The sequence below is a fragment of the Cyprinus carpio genome, chromosome A8 (genome assembly GCF_018340385.1).
Source record: "Cyprinus carpio isolate SPL01 chromosome A8, ASM1834038v1, whole genome shotgun sequence".
NCBI lineage: Eukaryota > Metazoa > Chordata > Actinopteri > Cypriniformes > Cyprinidae > Cyprinus > Cyprinus carpio.
This window is the reverse complement of record NC_056579.1, coordinates 8,366,341-8,392,371: the sequence shown is the minus strand read 5'-3', so window position 1 is coordinate 8,392,371 and position 26,031 is coordinate 8,366,341. Positions and strand designations below refer to the sequence as shown.

The 26,031-nt window shown below is 36.3% G+C and overlaps 1 protein-coding gene across 1 annotated transcript; it reads left to right on the top strand.

Moving 5' to 3' along the window:
- Window positions 1-1,025: 1,025 nt before the first annotated feature.
- LOC109091384 (epidermal growth factor receptor substrate 15-like) lies at window positions 1,026-24,643 on the top strand. Its single transcript, XM_042761926.1, is given in 27 exon segments — window positions 1,026-1,150; window positions 3,684-3,725; window positions 4,781-4,870; window positions 5,107-5,154; window positions 5,243-5,338; window positions 5,508-5,570; window positions 5,725-5,850; window positions 6,153-6,212; window positions 6,885-7,085; window positions 7,234-7,379; window positions 7,540-7,691; window positions 8,457-8,544; window positions 11,676-11,748; window positions 15,744-15,905; window positions 16,295-16,423; window positions 16,425-16,493; window positions 17,052-17,408; window positions 17,515-17,601; window positions 17,838-17,952; window positions 18,116-18,160; window positions 18,257-18,497; window positions 18,499-18,574; window positions 18,894-18,966; window positions 19,904-19,974; window positions 20,098-20,227; window positions 20,338-20,522; window positions 23,076-24,643. Coding segments are annotated over 27 exon segments (3,093 nt in total). The 5' UTR covers window positions 1,026-1,123; the 3' UTR covers window positions 23,217-24,643.
- The last annotated feature ends 1,388 nt before the right edge of the window (window positions 24,644-26,031 follow it).

Genomic DNA, 26,031 nt, shown 5'->3' with positions numbered 1-26,031 from the left:
GAGGCCACGCCCATCACACCACCCTTCAAACACTTGCCACTTAAAACCATATAAAGACCCTGTATAAATGGCCCTGGCATTCTGTATAGTAGCAACCATACTCAAGGGAAGCCCTAGGGTGTTTAAGTTTGTCCTCTCATGGGCCAGGCCCAGAGAGCCACCCTGTCTGGGTGTGGGTGATAAATCTCCCTACGCTTGAGATAGGTCTGTGCGGATGGGGAGGTGCCACAGCTGGACAAATATAACAGAGGGATTATCTCCCTCACCCTTTGTAAAAATTGTGTTCCGGGCCCCTCTCCTTCGTAAGGCCCTTAAAATCAATCTAACATTCTGAAATTGTATTTCTTCAAAATGTTTGGTCAACACTCGGAGCTCCAAAATAGGGGGGAACCAGGAAATAACGAGAATAAAATATTTCACCCAGTTGGCTCATTTTTGAGGCTAGGGACAACATGCAGGGATTTAGAGAGATGTTCTCTCTCTGAAACAAATTCATTTGATTAGTTTGTTTTAATGTGTATTTTGTGTTTTGTGTTGGGGAACATTGTGGCTTAAGCTTTTAATATTTGGGTGAGGGGAACAAAATATGTGTGGTGTGGAGACAATGCTTGTGCACTTTTCCTCACAACAGACCACCAGCGTCCACTGAACACATGGGGCTGGGCAGCCTCAGGACGGAAGTGTTCAAACAAAAATGAAAATAAAACCACTTTGTAATTTTTAATTCATGTTTTAAAATGTCAAATAAAATAAAAAATGAAAAATAAATGGACAAATGTAAGATACAGCAGTTTTAGATTTACAACACACTTTTTTTTACTCACAAATTGAAAACCTCCATTATAAAACCTCTAGTCTAAGGGACTTTTTAGCATTACAAACTTGCACAAACACCAATTCCCGCGCCAGGTTTTGTTTAACCTTCTGATCCACCGAGTACTCCAGCGTCTAGTTTTGCAGTGACATCGCTTGTTACCCACCGCCTACAGATCCGTTGAATAATCCAGCGCAGGATTTAATCTAGCATCAATCCACAGAGTAATCCAGTACCAGGTTTTGTAGCATCCCTATACTGCCCACTGCCTATCGCAGCGCAGGATGAACTAGTGGGAACAGAAACACTATGGCTGCCAGTCTCTCCCTGACTCAGGTAACCTCCCTTTCTACACAAACATAACACTTTCTAAACCACTTTCCAACTCGTTTCAAATGTCTATCAGATCCGTGAAACTTTAGGGTGGAAAATGATCACATACTACTGTCTGATCGCAGCTGTTTAAAGTTGTTTTCAGCCATTTGCTTGGGCAGAGAAAAAGTTTCAGTGTGATCTTTTGCGTAAGGGCGTAACTTAGCTTAGTGTGTCAGTGCTGAACTAGGCTGGATTAAAATAAACTAAAGTTTATTTATTTTTCCAGCTTTTGCATGTCATGGGATCATCCAAAGTTACTGTACTTTTTTAGATCAGCTTGTAGTTTTACATGTCTCCGTTATGAACGTGAGAAAGTGCTTGTGAGCAATGACTAATGCGTCTTCAATTTATGTCACAATAACGTTTAAATTATAACATTAAGAACGTATTTCACTTGTATTTGTCATTGGTGTTTGGACTACTGGTGTGTTTTAGTGCGTTAAACTGCTGAGGCATTGAAAAGCAGCAGGAAGTTTTGCTTTACTGCTAGCTTTGCTTTTCCTCTTTTCATATACTAATAAATATTAATGAATAGGAACAAGTCGTTATTTTATGCAAATGTGGCATGTACTACACCATCGCAGTCATATTTGTGTATTTTTCACTTTTGTGGACTTCCTTATTCTACCCATAGCAACTTTTTGCCTCTTATCTACAGTCTGTAAACTAATTAGCCTGTTAGCACATTTGACACTCGCTAGCTGGCTAAACAGATCATTAACCTTCAAAAAAAGGTTATAGGCGAGTAAAATCAGTCTTAATAATATCTTAATGAGTCAAAAATCTCAAACCAGACAAATATGAACTTATTTCCGGTGTGGTCTTTGTGTATATTGAAATATTAATGAAATAGCTTCAGTGACACTCGTGCAGTTGTTCTTCTGTAAGAAAGGGCTCTGACAGCATATGCATTACACGCATAGAGTCACTAATAGCTGTTTTAATAGTCCAGGGGGATTCGTGCATTGATTAGAAATGTTCCTCTTTAGTTTCCGTGTTGTCTTTTGTTGTTTCTTTAAGAATAACACTGTTTCTGTGATGGCAGTGGTGTTGTAGTGTTGACCACATGCAGCTGATGGTGTGCTCGGTTTTAGAAGCGAGGCGCACATGCATGAACTATGCATTGCAGCATTACCTCATTAAGAAGACAACATAATAAAGAATATAAAGCATATTGCGAGGATCCACGTGTTTGGCTTTCTATGATTCCAGAAGGATAGGTTTGATTTGAGACATTGCAGGGAGGCAAAAAAACACGGTCCTTTGATCATATTCAGAATGTTGGTTTTTAGAATGTTAGTTTTGTTTTACATTTTATTTAAAAAATATAATTTCTAGGAATCATTTAATGTTTCATAATATCATATTTGTAGCATTAATATCACCACATTATTTCTGCAATTGTAATTTCTGTTTAAAAGCATTTGTAAATGCATCTTTTTGTAATATTTTTATTCAGCTTCTTTGTTGACTTTGCTGTGTGATGACAGATTAGGATGGCAAGATAATTTTGGGGATTTAGTTGATGGTATTTTTTTGTTGTATGTTTAATCATGGTTTACTAAACCTTTGGTTTGTAGGAGTGTGGTCGTTTTAAGTAGAACATGCCAGAATAAGTTACAGGAAATGAGTTGGAATCAGAACAGCCTGAAAGGCCAAAGTGGTTGGATTTTTTTATTTTTTTTATAAAGAAGTGCAACAAAAACTCCTGCTTCTTTCTCAGCTGGGCAAGGAAATGTTTGGTGGCACTTTGCTTAATATTGTGTGCCAACATCACATTAGCATGCACCAGTAACCACCTGATGGGAGACATACAGAGCTGTTGAACTACAATCAAAAAACAGTTAGGTTCTGGAAGAACTTAGTCTAACATGGCCAGAAAAGCAATTTGATGCATCATGGTGAGGCAGATGTCTGATTTGAAAGATCATATGAGCTCCTAATAGCTTTTGATTAGCAGAGGGGTTGGCGTTTACTAAAAAAAAACATTTAACAATCATGATTTGGTCTCTGTAATGTGTTTGATTTCAATTAATCCGTCCATATGTTATAAATGAGCCTTTTGGCCATGACTAAACATTATGTCGATGGTTTGGCTTGGGGTCAGCTGCACAAATGTGCATTACTCTGCCCGACTTGTGTGAATCACAACTCAACAAAAGCTCAGTGTTTGTGTTGTGCACAGCAGAGATTGGCAGGAGACTTTAGAAAGCCTCGTTTATGTGTGAATGGGTGTATAATCAACATCTTTAAATATGACAAAGGTGTGTAAGCACTTGAAATGTTTTCACAATGCCATTTTATGAATTGTCACCTGGTTGCCAGATGGCTGTAACACTTCCTTCTCAGAGGCGTGAATGCATCAATGCTGCCAAGAAAGTCAACTGTTTAGAAGAAAATCCTGTTTAATTGTTTTGATTAAAGGTTTCATCAGTATGACCTGTTTTACAGAGAATAAACCAATTTAACCAAGTTTTGTGTTATTTGGTTGCAGCTTTCAGGTGGGAATCCTGTCTATGAGAAATACTATCGACAGGTAAGTATTTAATCAGCTTTTTCTGTGTTATGTTTCGCTTTGGCATTATAGAGCACGTAGCGGAAGAAGAGAAATATAAACCTCACCACACTGTCAGTTTGAGCTAAAAGCACTCCCTCTAAGTGTCTTTCTCTCAGTAAGAGGATGCCGTTATGAATTAGTGATGACTTTTGCAAACCGAACCGAGCAGCTTGTTTGAACTAGCATGTGGTTTAAACATCTTGCTACTGATTTCTCCTTCGCCTGAATCTCTCCAGCTAAGAATCTGTGCATTGCATTGGTCCTGATTCATTCTGATTGTTAATTTCTTTTACAAACCGTGAAATACACCTCTTAAACACTTTTCTTCTTACACTAATTCTTCTTGTTAAATGTTATTTGCATACTTGATTGATAAGTCGCTTAAGTCTGTTACGTATTATGAATGTGAATTATGAATTTATTTAGCACACACCATTGTGTGTCACCCCATAGTTATAGCAAAAAACATAGTTTTTCATTTGACAGTCAGTAGTATTTGTTGTAGAATATTTTCTGAGAAATGCACCACCATTCAAAAGTTTTGGGTCTGTAAGATTTCTTTGTTTATTTAAAGAAATGAATAAGTTTATTAAGCAAGGATGCATTAAATTGATCAAAAGTGACTGTAAAGCCATATATAATGTTCCAGAAGATTTCTGTCACAAATAAATTAATTTGAACTTTCTAGTCACCAGTGTCTTTTTTCAACATTGATGGTGATTAGAAAAGTTTCTTGAGCACCAAATCAACAAATTAGAATTATATCTAAAGGGTCATGTGACGCTGAAGACTGGAGTAATGGCTGATGAAAATTCAGCTTTGCGTCATAGGAATAAATTACACTTTAAAATACTTTCAAAAAGAAAATGGTTATTTTAAATTGTAATAATATTTCATAAAATTACAGTTTTTACAGGATTTTGATTAAATAAATGCAGCCTTGTTGAGCATAAGAGACTTTCACAAACATAAAAAAAACCTTACAGACCCAAACTTTAAATATTTTTGTTATTGAATGCTTTATTCCACTACAGGTAGATCCGTCCAGCAGCGGGCGTGTAGGAGCTGGTGATGCAGCCTTATTTTTAAAAAGATCTGGCCTTACAGACCTGGTCCTTGGCAAGGTAACATGAGTTAGCGTGCCTCCAGTATAGCAGTGTGGGAAATGCAAATCAGTGAATTGAGTTACGAGTGCTGGAAACATCAAGATGACTTAAATAGAAAACGATAGCCGGTGTAATTTAATTATCTTCTTTATACTGCTGTATTGATTTCATGCAGTTTGTTGTGTTAGGTTTGTGTTACATTACACATTAATGTTTATGGTTATGCTTATGTCTAATTTTCTTTTGTTCCACAGATATGGGACTTAGCAGATTCAGACTGCAAAGGCTCGCTAAACAAGCAGGTATTTTGAAAAACAATATCAAGGTGCATAAAAAAAGTTGTTTGAGTAATACATTCTCAACTATATTTGTCTGTTTGTCGCTTCACAGCAATTTTTTGTCGCCCTCCGTTTGGTGGCATGTGCTCAGAATGGACTTGAAGTGTCTCTTAAGAGCTTAAATGCTGCTGTCCCTCCCCCAAAGTTTGTAAGTCAGACCTTAACTTCCTCTTCCTCTTCACCAGATCAGAAAAAATGACATGACGTTTCCCTCACAATATAATTACCAATGACTTAAAAGCTGCTGAGTTGGTGATTTTATTTGCTTACGTGGAGGAAACTGCTTTATGTCTCTTGTTCTTCTGCTTCCTGTCTAGCATGACACTAGCAGTCCTCTTCAGTTTGGCCCCGTGCCCACAGACTGTCCTTGGGCTGTCAAGGTCAGATATCATAAATAGATTTTTGGTTATTTTGAATCGAGTTGCTAAATAAATGCTGTCATAAATTAGATTGCACTTTCAGTTCCAAGCACCAGTTACTCCAGTTGCCAGTTACTGCTCATTTATGAATGTTTGTGTGTTGCGTGTCATATAGGCAGAGGAGAAGCTGAAATTCGATGCCATCTTCGACAGCCTCTCTCCTGTGGGCGGCATGCTCACGGGCGATAAAGTCAAACCAGTGCTCCTCAATTCGAAACTCCCTGTGGACGTTCTTGGCAGGGTAAGATGAGTGCAGTGACAGGCAGGTTTATAATGATGCACTGCAGGGTTTGAAGATACAACTTTTACCTGGTCTTTTATATAAAGGTGCATTTTAAGGCCTGACCACCAGGCTGCGCTCTTGAACTGTAGCTTGAAAGTACTCTGTTCTTTTAAACAAACAAAAACCTAAAGTTGAACTATATTGTCCATCCCACTTGAAAATGTATTTAAATCAAACTATGAGTAATTAATTCTGTTAATCAGTAATAGTGATTTAATGGACAGAATTGATCTGACATCTCATTGGAATGAATGTTATAGGTTTGGGAGCTCAGTGACATTGACCGAGATGGCATGCTGGACAAAGATGAGTTTGCTGTGGTGAGTTTTGTGACGTCAAAATGTATTGTTTAGGTCTAAAACTGTATTATTTCTATACTATTATAATATTATTAATATTTTAAATTAGCTTTTTTTTATTCTTATAGTTTTAATTTAAATTTTTTTTTTATGGTTTGGTCATGTTGTTATGTGCTTTTTCCATTTTTAATATTTTTTTAAATTTATATTTGGCCTTAAATTGTTTTTATTTCAGTTTCATTGTAGTAATTTTAGTACTTTAACAGAGGCATTTTATTGTTCAGTTAGCTGCCACAACACTTTTAATTTTCCTTTAAGTTTTTGTCATTTATAATATTTAAATTTATATACACTACCGGTCAAAAGTTTGGGATCCTTAAAACTTGTAATGTTTTTCAAAGAAGTCTCTTATGCACATCAAGGCTGCATTTGTTTGATCAAAAATACAGAAAAAGCAATCTTGCAAAATGTTATTACAATATTAAATAATGGTTTCTATTTTAATATCGTTTCAAATATAATTTATTTCTGTGATGCACAGCTGAATTTCCATCAGCCATTACTCCAGTATAAAGTGTCACATGATCCTTAAGAAATCACTCTAATATGCTGATTTATTATTACAATGATCAATGTTGGCAACAGTGTTGTGCTGCCAAATATTCTTTTGGAAACTGTGTTTGTGTGTTTTAGGTCATGCATTTGGTATACAGAGCCCTGGAGTCCGAGCCAGTTCCTATGTCTCTGCCTGCCGCTCTGATACCGCCATCAAAACGGAAAAAAATAGCCACGCCTCCTGTGATGCCCCTCCTACCATCACCAGCACAGCATAAAGAAAGAGGCTCCGCCCACTCGGGATCTAAAACACTGCCAGCAAAACCTTCACCACCACAGGTGACTTTTTGATTAGGGTTCGCTTGGCTTTATACCACCAACTTCTTGTTAAATTAGATGTTGTGAATGATTCTAATACTTGCTATAAGCTTACTTTAAAAATGTCCCAGAGATTTATTAAAAAAACCATGTGTTTGCATATGTGCAGTGGGTGGTCTCTCCAGCAGATAAAGCCAAATATGATGACTTATTTGCAAAGACAGACAGTGACATGGATGGCTTGGTATCTGGTGCTGAGGTCCGAGATATATTTCTAAAGACTGGTTTGCCATCTGCCACTTTGGCCTGCATTTGGTGAGATGCCATTGCTTGGATTTACAATTCTGTTATTGGTTTCATTTTCCATCAATTCTTATGCAGAACTAATTAGACCTAATCTTGTAAACACTAAAACTGTATGGATTTGTATTGTAATGTTACTTTGGCTTACCTTTTTTTGTGCATGTTTCTATAGGGAGCTTTGTGATATAGGAGACGTTGGGAAACTGACCCAAGATCAGTTTGCATTAGCTCTATATCTAATCAATCAGAAGCTGTCAAAGGGAATAGACCCACCCCAGACACTCTCTCCAGAAATGATCCCTCCTTCATATACACTCACAACACATACACACCTCATAAAAAAACATAAGAATATATTTTTTTTTTTTTTTTTATCATCAAAAAAAAAAATGGAAGATGCTAGGATTTTGTTGGTGTTCTTTTTTCTATCCAGTCCTTAAATGCTTTGAGATTTTAGCATTTTTTTTCTAGCTTGCTGCTGTCTTTCTTTTGTAAGTCTGTTTGTCTTATATACTACAGTGCATAAGTTTGGGGTCATTAAGGTTTTTTTTTTTTGTACTCACCAAGGTTGCATTTATTTAATCTAAAAACAGTAAAAACATTACTGTTATAAAATATTATTCCAATTTAAAATAAATGTTTTCTATTTAAAATATTTTTTACTGTGTATTTTTTTATTATGTAATGGCGAAGCTGAATTTTCTGCAGCAAGTGTCACATGATCTTTCATAATCATTCTAATGTGCTGATTTGGTGCTTTGAAAACATGTTTAAAACAGTTGTGCTGCTTAGTATATTTTTGCGGAAACCTTGATAAATTTTATTTTTCAGGATTTTATTGATGAATAGAAAGCTTAAAAGAACAGCATTTTATTTAAAATAGAAATCTTTTGTAACATTATGAGGGTCTTAACTATCACTTTTAATCAATTTAATGCATCCTTCTTGATGAATACTAGTATAATTTTAAGTTCTTTAAAAAAATCTTCTGACCTTAAACTTTTAAATGGTAGTGTATGTAAGATTAATGTTTTTCATGCATGATTTCTACCTTCTTGTAATGATATTTCATTCCTTTTTTCTTCTAACAGAACAATGCTGTCGCATTACAGGCTGCTGATTTCTCCGCAATTAAAGAGTTGGACTCGCTCACTAATGAAATCATGGACCTACAGAGGTGAGTTATCGATAATACTGTCCTCTCCCCACATATCCACAAGACAGCTCGTGTAAAATTTCAGTCCTGAACTTAATGTATGTCTTGTAGACCCATGGATGTTTATACATGAAGGAAGTAATTATGGGTAACCTCTGCATACAGTACTCTCCATTTCTCTCTTATTTTTTTAAACCATCTGGCCATCTGTTTTAATATAGTGTGTATTTGTACACAGTGCTCTCACACAGGTGCACAGGAGATTATGAAACCACAAAAACAGAAATGTGTGTCTGACTGTAATCTCAGTGTGTCAGTGTACCCAAATCTGTCCTCAGGTCATGATGGATGCACATGAACTGATGAATGGTTTCTTTAATGAGGATCTCATTACTTCATGTTCTTCGCTCTGTCATCATAATGTGCAAGGTCATCTCAAGCTGAATTAGATTGTCTTCACCCACAGACAGTATTTGGAAAAATAAAGCCACTTATTTTAAAGCCATAGTCCACTCAAAAAAGAAAATTGTGTGTTTTTCAAAACCTATGTGAATTTCTTGGAAAACAAGAAAATGAAGAATATCCTAGCTAATATAAACTAATTTATGGTACATTTATAGTGGCATATTTAAAAAAAAAAAAGAAAGTCACATGAGTTTGAAAGGAAATGAGGGTGAGTAAATCATTTTTGGTTGAACTAATCACTGATGATTAAATATTTGTGTGACAGATGAAAAAAGTATTAGATACTGAATGCAACTCATGTGTGGGTGGTGTATACGAGCCCTTAAATCAGCTCCTGTAAGCAATGATTCTCCAGAGATGTTAACACTCCTTGTGATGGGAGTCACTACCCGACAGAGGAGAGGTGGAGCTCTCATTTACACAAATACTGAAAGAGGAAGGTTCCCCCACCTCTGGTTTTCCCTCCATCTCTGGTTTACAGACTTTGAGCAAAAGCAGATACAGTCACCTGTCAGCTCCCAGTACACTCACTCTCCCTGTGAGATAGACGCTCAACAGCACTTCTAGCATTTCTCACTTCCTCCTTCATGGAAAGCGTGCAAGGTAAAGAGTAAGTGAGAAGTAATGATTCTGCCTGAAATGGAGAGTGCAGAAGAAGATGAGCAGAAAGGATAGATATCAAGAACATTCTATACGATGGGCTGTTGTTTGTTGCTAAAATGATGCATGCGGTTTGGGATTGCCTTAAATCTCCACGGCAACAGGCGACCTCTGGTGACAGGTAAGAACAAGCCACACCCTCTTTATAGAAAAGAAAGGCAATTAAAAGCTGTTTGATCGACTTGTGCTCTGTTGTTTTTGGCTGATCTGGGCTGCTCAAGCTCCAGTTTCTAGGTGGATATAGGACTGTTGACAAACTCTCATTTTGCCCTGTATTATTTATATATCCCATTTTAGTCTTTCTATTTTCTTGTTTTCGTACTCTCTCTCTCTCTTCTGGGAGTCTCTGACTCACAGTGTGTGCGTTTGACTCTTGGTCAGGTCCATGTGAGTTCTCTGTTGTTGCCGGGAAGACTGTAGCATGAACTCACTGTGTCAGAATCTGAGAGGGAATGTTGAGTCAGAGCTTAAAACAGTTCAGCCTCATCTAGGAAAGATGCTCTAAATCTTTTTGAGAAATATTTGTGTTATTCAACTGTTTTCTGAAAGATTTTTCTTGCTGTTTCTTTTCTAATCTTTCTGTTTTACTCTTGTTTTCTCACTGGCCTCAAGAGATTCCACATAAAGAAACAATCCAGCATCATCATAAACCTGTGTTATTTATTTATAAAAAATATAAGTTTTCACACTATGATCTGTGACTAAGTAGATAAATAAGCTTTCACACCACAGCTCTTTAAGATTATGCTTGGTAATGATGTGTTTAGAAATGGATTTAACATGCAAATGCGTTTAACAAATGGATGCATGGGTTGTGTGGCGTAGTAGTTAAAAACTGAGCTAGTAGCCGAAAGGTGGATGGTTTGAACCCATGAAAAGTCAACATTGTACTCTTAATCCCAGGTTGATTCTCTATATAGCTTGTACTGTTGGTATAAAAGTCTCATAATTAGTGGTGCCGGCATGTATTACTACTACTAGTACTTTAGCTTGTAGGTTTTTATTTATTTTAATTTTTTTTCTGAGAAGGAGATGTGCTATTTGCAAAATTATCAGGTTTTTTTGCATGATGAAAAATTTCACATTGACACTTTTGAGTTGGGCCATTTTTGGGTGTCAGAGTAACGCTAAGCAACCATTCAGAACACCCTAGCAACAGCATAGCAACACATATCAGACATTGTTTGGCTGTAGAATATCATGGAACATGTGTAACAATACCCTCGAATAGCAGTTTCCAAGGTGTATGTATGCATTACATATATACAGTAAATATACTTTTGTATAACAATGTATATATAGAGGGGAGGGGGGCATTTATAAATATTTTTTGAGAAAAAAAGCTTTTATTCAGCAAGAATGCATTACTTTTTTTAAAATAAAAAACTGCTTTGATTCATGCATTAACTTGATGATGTGACAGTAAAGACATTTATAATGTTACAAAAGATTTATAATTCAAACCGAAATATTGCATTCATCAATGAATCCTGAAAAAAATTATGGTTTTCAACAAATCAGCATATTAGAATAATTTCTGAAGGATCATGTGACACTGAAGACTGGATTAATGGCTGCTGAAAATTCAGCTTTGCCATCACAGGAATAAATTACCATTTAAAATGATAAATTCTAATCAACTCTATCTAGACTAAAGAAAATGTATGTAGTTGTAATATATTTGTTTGCTAATTTATCCTGTATGACCTGAATGTAAAGATACAGACAGCGGGGTGAGTGAAAACACCTCTTATGTATTCCAACCCCACATCCCCCATCTCTCTCTCTCTTTTTCTCCATGCTTCCCTCCTCCTGTTCTTCCTGACGTTCAGAAAACCATCTGCTCATGTGCAGCTCTGACACACTCACTCACGGACAGCCTCTCTTCTCTCACACGTACAAGCTCTAGCAGCAGATGCAGAGATGGTGCTGGAAGGAGATGCTGTCCATCCTGTTCCAGGCGGCTGGCTGTCTGTACCCGCCGTCGCCACTGTGATTAAATACTCATGTCTCTGCTGGTCTTTCAGGGAGAAGAGCGTGGTGGAACAGGACATCAAAGAGAGGGAGGAAACTATACGACAGAGGAACAGTGAAGTCCAGGTACGAGTGATTTTAAAATTGAACCGAAATAAATTTGTTGTTTTTATTTGACTGGTGATCCTGACCTGACAGAGACATTCAGATGTACATCCATAGACGGATAGCTTAAAAATCCACAATGTACTGAAAGCATTTTTATTTCATTTCATTTTGAAAAAAAAAAAAAAAAAAAAAAAAAAAAAATATATATATATATATATATATATATATATATATATATTTTTTTTTTATCATTTTATATTAGTATTTTAAAGGCAGCTAATATTTCTATATTTTTATTTTATTTATTTTTAATCATTTATATTAGTTTTTTAAAAACAGCTAATATTTCTTATTTTATATCTTTTTTTGTTTCTTTTTTAAAATCATTTTTATGTTGTTTAAAGGCAGCTAATTTTTCTATATTTTTATTTTATATTGAATAATTTTTTATATTACTTTTTGAAAGGCGGCTATTATTTCTATATTTTTATTTTGAATCTTTTATATATTAGTTGTTTAAAGACAGCTGAAAGTTTTTTTTTTTCTATATTGACTGTTTCATACATCATAATGTCTAGACTTTACTGACCTCTTATTGGATCAATAAAGGAGAACAGAAGCCCGCTGTTTTCCAAAGGCTCCCTCTCTGTCCGTCTATTTTCTCCTCCCTATCATCTGTCTGTCCACTCTGCTCATGGTGGATTGATTCTCTCCTCACTGCCTGTCCGCAGAGTTGAAAGAAGTTCAAGGTCTATACTGTATATCTGCACTAGCCTCCTGACTCATAAATTTGGTGTTTTTCATTTCCATGGAGATCTGAGCTCCCTCCTTCCCTCTCACTCGCTCTCTCCCACTGTGTGATAATTAAATTTTCTGTGTATGTATCTGAAAATTAGCCATTCTGTAGACTGCAAGATGCTCTAGACTGCGGATTTAGATGCCAGGTACAGATTCAGAGGTGTTCAGGTTGTGTCGTTTATTTTAAAGTGTTATAATGTTAAAATGTAATGACAGATGGATGCCTAATTAGCCAGAAAAACAATAGTGTTTGTCTGTGTGTGTGTGTGTAAGTGTACAGGAATAGACGCCCGATTTGTGTGTGTGTATGGATATTAGATGGCATACTGATAGCACAGCTGGTCCCGCTCTCTAGGGTTCTCCTTTCCTGTCATCACACAAGGCCACTTGTCATGCTGATTTGCTGTTTTCTTTTCATTTTTGAATCTAAACATGTGCCCATGACACTTGTGATCTCTTACCTGTATGAATAAGATAATTAAAATGGACCTCTCTCTTGCTGCAGTCTTAATAGGGCAGTTCAGTTGATGTCCATTAAACCAAAAACACCCATATGGCTTATAAGTTGTCCTCTCAAACAAAAGGAGTACTTTTTAATGATCTCACCTATGCAAAAGTGCAACATTAAGAGAATTAAAAATCAATATTGTAAGTTATCAAAGGCAAGTGTCTCTCACAAATTATGAATGTTATCAATATTTGTTTAGGCTCTTAATAGATTAGCCTTGAAACACTCAGTGCTGGTAGGCAGCTCCAGGCACTGAATAATTAAATAAGAATGTGTGCAAAGTTTTAGTTTGCGCCTCTGCTGTGGTTAAACCATAGGATGATGAACAGATTCTATTTCGGGGGCTGTCGGCTCCCAGCGCAGCCTCTGATTGGATGAGGAGACGTTTGTGTATTAGACATGTGAAGGTTTCTATCTTCACCGTTGAGCGGTTATTCAGTTCTGCTGCTGTAACCCTGTTATTTTTAGGACCCACTCAGTCACAGTCGCCCAGCATTCTCGTAGCGCCTCAAGGTGAAAAGGAAATGACATGGTTGTCTTTTGTTATCATTGTAGGTCCTTTTCTTTCATTTCCTTTCGGATCTGATTCTTTTCTTATATTTGACATATTTACATATACATTACAATTAGTTATTTAGCAGATGCTTTTATCCAAAGCGACTTATAAATGAGGACAATGGAAGCAGTCAAAATCAACAAGAGAGCAATGCTTTGCAAGTGCTATAGCAAGTCTCAGCTTAACGTGGTACATGTAGCAAGGTTTTTATTTATTATATAATAAATAAAAATAAAGATAGAATAGAAAAAGAATAGAGCAAGCTAGTGTTGGAGACCTTTTTGCTTTTGTTAATTTTATAATAAAAAAGAAAAAAATAGAGATTGCAAAAAGATTAGAGAAGCTAAGATTAGAAACATGCAGTTAGTAAATGAATAGAGTGCAAGTCTAAAAGGGGCATTTTTTTAAAGAATAGAATTAGAACAGAGAGTGCTAGAGTTAGAGGTTCAAATAAAGATGGAAGAGAGGTATTTTTAGCTGGTTCTTGAATAAAATTGATTTGCTTTTTTTCCTTAGCCCTCAGTGTCTATCCTTTGCTTTTGTACAGTCTGATATTCTGTGCTTTCATTGTAGTTCTGCCTCAGGTTTAACCTGCCAACCATTACTGACCATCTGGTCTGTATATGCACACAAAAATAGCATGAATCAGTGAACATCAGTATCAATTTATTTGACTGGTCTACCCTTTTTGTATGTTAAAAAAATATATGCCCGTACCCATTTGCTAATTATGTTTTATCAAAGACTTTTAATTTTGTTAAATCTGTGAAATGTAATACTTACACTACCAATCAGAGGGTTCAGGGCCAGTGTGATGATGATAATAATAATAATAATAAAAAACAAAATAATCAAAATTTAAAATATTAAAAAAATTAAAAAATATAAAAAAAAATACACTATTTTTTTATTAAATAAATATTAAGCCTTGGTGAAGGTAAGAGACTTAATGACCGCACACTTTTGAACAATAGTGTATTTTTTATTCTTTTTTCAGTTGTTTTTGCTTTGTATTCTGAGATATTTCAGCTATATTATTATTATTTTTGGTTACACTTTATTTTTTAAGTTGTCCTTGTTACAGTGTAATTATATAATTAAGTATTGAGTAATAATTATTAACATTCTTAGTGTATGTTTAGGGTTAGGGTTTGGTTTAGGTTAGTTGCATGTAAGTATGCATAATTTACTGTTATTACTATAATAAGTACATGTAACTTGTAAAAAGGGCACTTAAGTAAAGTGTTTTTTATATTTATTTTTTTTCCACATTGATCTTTTATTGTTGTATAAACGATTTCAAATAAACCCGCCCCTAAACAGCAGAAACTCAGAACTAATTTATTGGTTGCTTAACATGCTCAGACATTTCTTCCTGTTTAATTGTGAAGTTCTTGGCCAGAATAATCTGCAGCGTGGACCAGACTTTGGCCCTTTTCCAGATGGCACCTCACAGTCCTCCTAAGTGTTTCTACACTTTCCCTCATGGGCTGTTGGGTAATATTCAGCTATGAAGTATCCATTATTGTAGGTTTGGAATGGTGGCAGTGAAGACAGATCATAAAATATCCAACGGGACATTCTGTGGCCTTGTTAATTTCATGGACACACGAAAGTGAAAGCCATGAAACCGCAAGTCCACTTAAAGTGCGCCATTCTGGACAGGGCCATGGTTGATGGTCAGAAGTCTGGCTACGTACGGCTGACATTGCAGTTTTCATTGTTTATGCTTTCTGTTTGCAGCGTATTTCTTTCCCTTTCAGTTTTCACAAGGACAGAATTTAATTTGTTCTATGTATAATGTTCTTTTCACTTCTGTGAGTGAACAGCTGTTGAGAAGTGAAAGCTGCTGTGTATAAGCTTAAGGTGTCATTCCTTTATTTGAGGATGAGATGATTCTATCAGTGAAGTTGTTGTGTTACTTTTGAGCACATAATTGCAGTCTATCTGATTTCATTTCTGTTTACTTTGACTTTGCTGACCGATGTGCCCTTATGACTGGTTTACACACTAGTGCTTTTTATCTTCACTTTAAGAGATGCATGAGCTCTCTGCACTGTTGTCAGTGTTGATGAAGTCTTGTTTATTATTAGACCGATAAAGATGTGTTGAAAGGCCTCTCAACACAAATTCTCTCTCTCTCTTTCTCAGGACCTGCAGGAGGAGGTTCAGAAGGGCTCGGAGGAGCTGAGCCGTCTGCAGGCAGATCGACAGGAGGTGCAGGAGAAGCTGGAGAGGCTGGACGAGCAGAAGCGCTCTCTAGAGGAGCAGCTCGGTCTCATACAGCAACAGTGCAGCCAGCAAAGCCAGCTGGTATGAGACAGACACAGCGAGAGAGAGAGAAATGAAGCCTATGTGTATAACAGGCAATATCAGTGTTTGTATTGTGGGTTACATCAACCCAAAAAGTATGCACCGATTTCAAAAATCCACTTAAAACATTACACGACTCGACAACTTTGCATGCTATTTTGAATGAGCCTAAGCCTAATATCACATGCTGTTTTGCTTGATGTTTTCACATGCAAATTGATATGTGATCAGAGAAAGAAAAGAGTGGAAGAGGAAGGGAGACTCAGTCCATTCCATTTAAATGGATATAAATGCAATCTCACTGTAAAGCCACAAGTGTGCTGATCTCAGATCTTTTATTGTACTTTCTGCTCTTTTTCACCTGTCTCTGTGTGTGTATGTGTGTTCAGATCCAGTCAATGCAGGTGGAGCACTCCGAGCAGGAGCAGAGAATTGGTGACTATCATCAACAGTTAAACAAAGCCCAATAAGAACTCATCCACCAACAACACTAAACTCGTCAAAAACCAGAAAAAGTTTCATTCTGCCCGTGCTCAACTCTGCCCCCTTGAGGATGCTGTTAAAGAGTCCCACACACAGATAGCTCAGGTTAGTGAGCTTTTTTATCTGTTTCTAAGTTATCTTTAACTCTTTCTGAAGTCTTCTTTTTATTGATGGGTATAAACATTTTACCCTGCTTTTTTCCCTTACTAAAATAAAACCATGTTTTACAGTGATTTTACCTGAGTAAAGAAATGTTTCCATTTTTTTTTTGCCAACAGCACTGATTATAGACACCAATGTACAACATATAATAAAAATTAATTATGATGGTAATGATGATAATAATAATAATTATTATTATTATTATTTATATTATAATTTTAACTGGTCAAGTTGTGTGTATATTTTCTGTTTTTCAGTGGCTTCAAAGATTGCTCATCCAATCAGATTTTAGAACTGGAATTATTTGTTCTCTAAATATGTTCATTTTAATTGCAAATGAGAAAATCCAGCTTTTTCTTGCTGAATATTTTCTGCTCTTTGTCTTTTGTCTTGTTTGCAACTTTTGTAAAGTTCTTTATTTCCATTCCTGATCACCAGCTATTTGATTCTTCTTGCTTGAAATATCGGTCTTTTTCACACACTATATGGGATTTATTGTAGGAACAGAAACGATTGGCCGAGCTTAAAATGGAGGAGAGAGAAGTGACTGCAAGGCTTACTTGGAAAATCCTGGAGGAGCCTGTGCTCGTCAATGGAACAGCGCCCTCCTCTGAGCAGCCGGTGCAACTGCAGTGGCCTCAACCTGCAGCACAGCCGCCAGAGAAACCCAAAGAGGACAAAGACCAAAATGAAGAGGAGCAGTCATCCATGGGTGAGCCACAGGAGCTCAGAGTCACAGAGGAGCAGCCCGGGTCAGAGGAGCAGGAGCCTAAAGCTGACTTTTATAGCGCTGACCTTTACAGCAGTGGGTTATCCACTGCCAGCCCCACTACTGTGGCCTGGCCTCAGGGGAACACGGTCAGAAACCACTTCCTCTTATTATATATCATTTACAATGTCACTCTTACATTACATTACAAATAGGTTCTCATGTGTCTGACTTTTTATGCCACTCTGTTTTCAGGAAAGCACAACACAAGCTAACCCAGAGCCAGAGGTAGAGGAGGAGAAGGAAAAGGCAGAGGACCAGCCTGCTGCCAGCACCCCAAAGGTTGAATGAATTTGACAAATCATAATTTTTGACCATTTCCACTAATATTGTAATTGCAATTATTTTTAATATTAATTTATATTAATTATTATTTATTTTTATTATTTATTTGGGGATAATGTGGTGGTCATATTGTCAGTACTGGTCAGAGCATGTTGTTTTAGATTGTGAGTATGTGTAGGTGTAATTTCGTCATAATAAATAAGTTTATGCTAATGGATTTTGTGAACATCTAGCTGGAAACTGTGGAACAAGAGAAGAAGGAAGCTGCCCAGGCAGTTACATTGCCACCCACTAACCCACCAAGTGGTCCTGGCCTTGACTTCTTCCATTCTGACCCTTTCACTGACAGTAAGATCTGCACACAAAATAAAATAATCCAAAAAAAAGGTTTTATTTAGATTACTCACGCAGCCCTAGATTGTCTTTGAAATAAGTGTACCATAAGTTGCTTTGAACTAAAGCATCAGGTAATTGACTAACTGGTGAACTTATATAAAACTTCTTTATGCAGGTGATCCATTCACTGTAGACCCTTTCTCAAAAGTTGACATTTCAGGTGAGTATTTGCTTGTCTGTCTCACATTGTGTTTTCAAAATGTCCATTCACAGCACAAAACCATTTTGGCTCATAAAATGCTGTTTTGCTATCCAGATCCTTTTGGTCATGACCCTTTTAAAGGCACAGACCCATTTGCTGCAGACAACTTTTTTAAGCAGCCTTCAGTTGGTTTCCCATCAGAAGATCCTTTTGGTTCCTCCGACCCATTCACTGCTACTACAGGCCCAAAAGAGCCTGATCCATTCACATCCAGGACCAGTAATGCTGTCACTCCAGACCCATTTGCTTCCGGTAGTAGTAGCATCCAAGACACATACCCTCTCATACAAAAAATATACCCCCGTAGACTCTGATCCCTTCAGCTCGACTGGCACAGGACACGACCCATTTGGAGGATCAGATATTCCCGCAGTGAGTGCTGTAGAGCTAAGCTCTCTTTGAAATCTCATTAAAACGTGTTCTGTTACTTTATATCTTCTGTCACACTTGATTTATGATAGCATTAGTAAGATTTAGTTTTATTTTTACAAAAGTGACTGCCAGTAAATTCTGCTGAATGCACTTTGAGTCACTTTTTATACCTAATTCTCGGTGATACAAAACCTAAAGCAAGCTTTTGAATTGTCCAACATTATTAAGATTGCAGTCATACAGTGTTTTATTACCATAACTTAAAAGATTTGGCTGAATTTGATGTTAAACTTTGATTTCCTCCTCATTTTCCTTTCAGAGAGATGGCCCAGCCGCAGCCAATGATCCTTTTGCTCCAGGAGGATCTACAGTGGCCACTAACTCAGACCCAGGTAGAACAAGCATTACTAGCCTGGGTTGACAGCAATGTTCCCTCTAATTTTTTTTCTTGTTGAGCAAAACTTTTCTATATTGGGCGGACAATTTGGCCACCTAAGCGAAAACATTCTTTATACCAGACCTTACAGCACGTACTCAAAAAGTGTGTAACTTTTAAATTTAATTTGCTATTTGTATTTGATTTGACCCTTGATGTAACTAAATGATGCATTATTTTAGGTTACCTGAGAAAACAATTTTTACAGTGCTTTGCTATTTACCAAGAAGTGCACGGACATGCATGCACGCAGCTCAGAGGGAACATTGTTTTACAGTATTTATTTCATGATTATTAACAATGTCCATTTTGATGAAATAAATATTGATTCTTAAATCCTAAGATCTATCCATCAGTCTATACTGTTTTCTGTTGATAAATGAACAAAACTTCAGTATCTGTCGGTTTTATCACAGAACAATAAATGTAGTTTAGATTCTACTTAATGTGCCATCGGCAAATTGCTATAGCCCCTTCTTCTTTACTGGTAGTTATAGCACAAAATAAATAAATGTGAATGAACATCAGAAAGTATATTGAAAGAAACAACAACTTACTGAAATGCATCATGTCACATGGAATCGTCAGTGTTTTTAACCACAGAAATATATCTTCTATATATATTGACTACATATTAATTTTATTTCATTATTTAATGTATGTTAATGCGTTAATAAATCTGTCATGAAAACAAGCCACCATTTATGACAGCCACCATTTAAATGTTTATATTTCAACATCGAATTGGAGTAGAAACATAATTGCATTATTTTTCACATCCTTGCATTTTGCTTCCGTTTGTAAATGCCTACATTGGGTTGATTCTGCTCATGAACTATCAAAAATGATCAAAAATATCAGTTTAACAGATTCTGTTTGTGTGCCTTACTCAGATCCCTTTGCTGCAGTATTTGGCAATGAGACCTTTGGAGGAGGTTTTGCAGACTTCAGCAGCTTAGCAAAGGTAAGGCTCATTAACGTAAACAGAAGCCCAGTATTCCAGCTCTATTACCAGTCAGTTGATCCACATGATTTGAATCAGGTTAAATATGGGTTGCAGCTGTTGAACTTCTCCTTTGCCTTTCAGTCTAATGACAGCGATCCATTTGACTCAAGTACAAACAAGAATTTATATAAGGAGGACACTCAGTCAGATGTTCCTCCAGCATTACCTCCCAAAACCGGAACACCCACCAGACCTCCACCTCCACCCCCAGGTGAGCTGGTTCCTGTTCTGTGTGTTTTCTCAGAATGAACCCGATGTGATTTGGATTTACATTTCTATTGTACTTTAAGTTGTTTTGTTGTAATGTGTATGTTCTTGAAGGTAAACGGTCCAACATCGACCGATCGGAGTCGTCTGAATCATTTCAGAGGCCTGGTCTGTTCAAGGCTCAGGGCTCTGGAGAGTTCCCCTCCCTTCCTGCTAAAGACTCGGTACCAGACCCCTTCGCCCCTTCCTCACCCCACCAAGCCCCATGCGACCCCAACCGATTCACCAGCTTTGACAAAGTGAGCTCCTCCCACTCTCCCCCTCCTGACCCCAGTAGTGAACCCTGACATTTCACCTCCTCCAAGCAGCAGCCTTGACCTCTTGACCCCTCATAGCCTTTTTCTTTTTGTTTTCCTGGAAAGAAATGCTTGGCATCCAATATTTCGACAACTCCACTTTATTATCTGTTTGTGAAAAGCCATGAAGCATTGTCATATTTTATGTATTGTTTTTGTACATATAAATGAGCTTCTAATGAAATTATTTATCTATTCTAAATCCAGGCTTATGCTTCTACTAAAAAAGTGTTAGTAATGTTAGCTAAGTGTAAGCTAATTTACAAAAAGAATGTATTTAAATCTACATATTTATGAGATCACAACACGCCTAACATCAAGCACAAGTTCTCACTGGCTGAGGAAGGAGAGGCGGGGCTGCTTGCTATTAGCTGTTTTCAGTTTACCCCATGTTCTTTTGTCATGTTCTCCACCATTGGTTGAGGCTTGATTCCATCTTGCACATTCATTGCCCCGCTGTACCTTGGTTCACTGACTTGCCTTGCCTTTCCTTTGCACTGCACGAACTAATCACTGTGTCCACCTGTCTTATTGGGCTGCTACTTCCCATTCACTGATAGAGCACTTCCTGGTTCCATCTACATCCCATGATTCTCTGCACCATTTTTTTTTTTTTTTTTTTTTTTAGAAAAAAATACAGTCTGTTTTGTTTTTATACAGAAAATTTGCTAAATAAATTAATCAGCTAGGGTGCTGACAGCACATGTTGGCTCCTTTGTGTATTACTATTTTTAAATTTAAAATTAAAGAACTTGTCTTCTCATATTTTCCCACTGTGAATTTTCTTTATCAGATGATGCATCAAATAAATTAAGCTTTATAATGACATTTCTCTGATATTTTAAAATCACTTTTTGCAAATGAAGAGACCTCAGAAGAGACATCTTTAGATTATTTTTGTTGTCATGTCATGATCTGGTGTTCTGTGTGTTGAAATGCTTACCAGCTAACTGTTGAGATTACATTTCTCCATCCATGGTTGTCCACACCTTCACATCTGTGTAAAATACCTGCATGTTCAGCATGATGGGCTATATGAGCAATCCAGGCCTTGGCACACCATAAACAGCTGAAATTTCATTGTAAATTGGACATAATTTTATTATTCATTAGTTGTTATATCTCACTTCTTTGTACCATTTCAAACCCAAAGTAGAACATTTTTAAATAATGTGTAATTTTGTGATCCACTGAGTTTTTTGAAACATGTGGGTGACTATATTTGCATTTTTTTAGTGATTTGTTTCTATACAACTTTGTTTATAACAGTGATAATCGCAAATACTAAAATAAGGAGTCCTTCAGTAACAGAAAACATTTTTTACTATGGAGTCTCATGTGTTTGAAGGCTTTTGAGCCAGTGTCAGCTGAAAGGTTTTATGGATTGCCTCATGGCACACATCATGTATCTCTCATCCTCCTGTGTCAGTAGCTGTACAACATTATCACTGTTTGTTATTTATTTCCCCCCCTCCCTTATTGCTTCCACATTTGTCCCTATTTGATGATGAAGAACTGCTTTGGTGATGTTGACATTGACCAAACAATACTTAAAGGAATAGTTCACCCAATAACACAAAATGAATGAAAAAAGTAAAGGTAGAAATAAATAAATGAATGAATAAAATGTTTAATATTTAAAATTATGTATAATATTTAATATCATTTAAATTATATTCAGTTAATTTAAAGTTCTCCTAGTAATATATACATACATTATATATATATATATATATATATATATATATATAAATATATATATATATATATATATATATGACAAAATGTAATATTAAAATGATTTATTATTTAAATCATAATGAATTCGTTAACTATTCTTAAACTATTCCTTTAAATAGATTAAATGAAATTTATCTGATTTATATAGTTACATAAAACTGTAATCTTTAACAGACTGTAATGTATGTTGTACCATAAAAAAAGTTCACCCAGAAATGAATATTAGCTAAATAATTTCTCACCATCAGGCCATGTAAGATTGTTCCTTCATTGAAACAGATTTGGAGAAACATAGCATCACATCACTTGCTCACTAATGGATCTTCTGCAGTGAATGGGTGCCGTCAGAATGAGAGTCCAAACAGTTGCTAAAAACATCAACATAATCCACAAGTAATCCTCACCACTCCAGTCCATAAACTAACGTCTTGTGAAGCAAAATGCTGTGTGTTTGTGTGATATAATGGTAAATTTCTCCAAATCTGTTCCAATGAAGTAACAAACTCATCAACATCTTGGATGGCCTGAGGGTGAGTAAATTTGTGATCTCAATCCTACTAGTCCATAACTCAGTCTTTGATCATTTAAAGTTGGTGCTTTTAGAAAACATTATTTACACTACCTGTAATAGTTGCATGACCCCTCTTCATTTAGACCCTTAGATTAGACTAAAAAAATTGAGAAATATTACTTCAAGCAGGTGCAAACTGATGGGGTGTCTGATGGGGTTATGGTGTATGTGTGTGTGTGGAGCAGTACCCCACAGAGGAGGACATGATAGAGTGGGCGAAGCGGGAGAGTGAAAGAGAAGAGAGGGAGCGCATGGCTCGTCTGACTCAGCAGGAGCAGGAGGATCTCGAGCTGGCTATAGCCCTCAGCAAATCCGAGCTGTCCTGACCCAAGCTGGATACAGCACCACCACCACCCGAGCCACGTTAACAAGGAGGAGGAATAGGAAGAGGGGAAGGCTGGAACCACCTGAATAAGAAGAATCCTTCCACCTGCATCTCCAGCCACTTGATAATCATCTAGGTTTTCCAGCTTCCTCTGAATGTCCACTGAGTTCTCCCGGTGTCTGGTTGGCTGGATAATGTATGAAGGCCAAGTCAAGATGGAGTTAAAGGTAACAGACTCATATGGCTTGAAACCTCTGGTGTGACTACCTTTGTTTTTAAATAACCTCAAATCAAGGGAGCTCCACTAATCTGCCGCTTTATGATGTCCAGTTCAATGTAATTGAACGAGTTTTTCTGAACAAATCTATACCTATCTATTTGAAGTTTATTTTAGAGTGATTATAATAAGGTTACCAGTGCAGTAAATGTATTTAGATCTGTGACATGGAGGCTTAAAGAAAAATCCATAACAAGTGTTCCAAGGTTCGTTCTCTTCCTTTTTTGGGCAATATTAACACATTTGTTCAATGTTTACAAGCAGCCAAACTGGGCAGCTTCTTTCGCTTTTCAAAGTTTCAGCAATAGCTCATTCACACAAGAGGTTTTTATTGTGGGCATGACTGTCCACTCTCAGGAACGTATCCCACAAGCCATAAAACCTCATAACCGCGACCTGATCAGTGGATTTCAGCTATAATTGAAGCTGAGGTGCTTGTAACATTATCAGCTTACATAAACCACTACTGCAACTGAATTTCTACCCAGCTAAAAGAGAACACTGATCAACTTTAGAAAAAATAAAAAAACATGCAAACGCCATTTTACCTTTATAATCTTAACAGTACAGCATTTATACTTTACTCATTCTGTCCTTTTGAAGAATCGTAATCTTGACAAACTACTAATATTTGACATTGCAAATTTATAAATAGCTGTTATAAATAATGAAAATGTACATATTTGTGAATTGTGTGCCAGTAATCTTGTACTACGGTGTATTCATACCTTAAAACATATTGTATTTTATCAAAAAAAAACATGTAGAATATAGAAAGCCTGCTTAATAAAAATGACCCTTCTGTCTTATTCCTAATGACAAGTGCCGAAGCAATAGGATCAAAGGTGATTTAAAAAATGTGGAGCAAGTCTTGTTAACGGAGTTTCACAAAACTCATTTTATGAGTACGTTTAAATATATATATATATATATATATATATATATATATATATATATATATAGTGCCTACCTATTCAGCCTTGCCTTGGAGAGAGAAAATCAGATTGAGGTGAATCAAATATGATCATTTGTTAATCATTTAATAGCATTATTCTTCTCAAAAGCACCCTTAATGCTCCAGTGCAATGTTTCCAATGTCAATTAGGATATAAGAATCAGCTGCTCTTTTATTCATCTACAACAACAATCTCACTCACACACACAAAAAAAAACATAAAAAAAACACTCTCTATCAATAAATAACACACAGTTGGTTGCATTTCCGTGTGCACAAGTTGGTATAAGCTTTACAGACAGTGAATTTAAACCTAATACCAGTGCATTTATCATTAGAATTATTATATTTGCAAACATGTAACATTCCACCTCCACATTTCTTTTTTTAAACTTCATTTTGCACTTTGCTGTGCCACAGTTTCAGTTGTCTGTATGTAGTTTCACCAGTAGGTGGACTCACTGAAGTGCAACACACTGCACGAAAGACAAGAACTTGCTCAGTTCAGGTTCAGTCTCATGGGCATAGTTGGATTCTGGAGTCTTCAGTGACTACTACAGATGTGCTTTGTGAAGGTTTTCTTTCACACAGACTTCATATATGAAAGCATCTGACAGCATAATGGAAGAATGTGTCCCTTTTTTGAATGCTTTGTCAGACAATGTTTTTTTTTCCTAGTATTGGCCTTTGAAATCAATATTTGCTTTCTGGTTCAGGAGTCTATCTTAGCTTTGGGCACAGACAAATGTGGTGGATATGAAAATAATGATAGAAGGGAATAGCAAACCTTGTGTCTAATCTGGCTTTTTTTGCCCAACCCAGCATTTACATGCAATTTATGAAGATTTGGAGCATTACTGTTAATCAGGCAGAAATACAGCATTAAAAAACACCTGCACTCCTCATTTCAAACCAATGCTTGGCCTTCTGTTTATGGCTGCTGCTTCTCTATTATCAGCCCTGCATATTGTTAAAGTTCTTATGCTCTGTGTGTTATTGATCATGTATGTATGTATGTATGTATAAGCTTTGTGTGCCTCTAAAGAAAACCACTTATATGTTGGCCACTGACTGCCTTTTAAGAACAGGCTATTGTATTTTATTTTTTTAACGTCCCTTTATTGGAGGCAAATGTATATGTTAAGTAACATGTAATTAAAACAAACAAAATAAATATGAAACTATTAAAAATATAAGGTGTTGCTTCTTTTTGTACTTCTATCAGTCTGCTAACAGTTTCCTATATTTAAGTAATTCAATTTAAAACTAAATTTTGGGGGGCGTATCTAAAATATTAGGGTTTTATTTATTTTTTGTCCTAGGCTGTATTTCCATCACGTTCATGAACAACGATTTTTGGTGGCTGGTATTTGGGGGAAGAACATTCACATTCAATAAAACATTTGTTTTGACAAATATCTATAGTCATCAATATTTGGAATTAACCTTATAAAATAGCTACGTTTTGTGATTGGATCAGGTTGGAATAAAATATTCAAAGCTAATAGACAATCTAAAAGCCACAACACTGAAATTTTGATTTTATAACCACAAAATTTCATTAAGTTTGCCTAAGGTGATAAC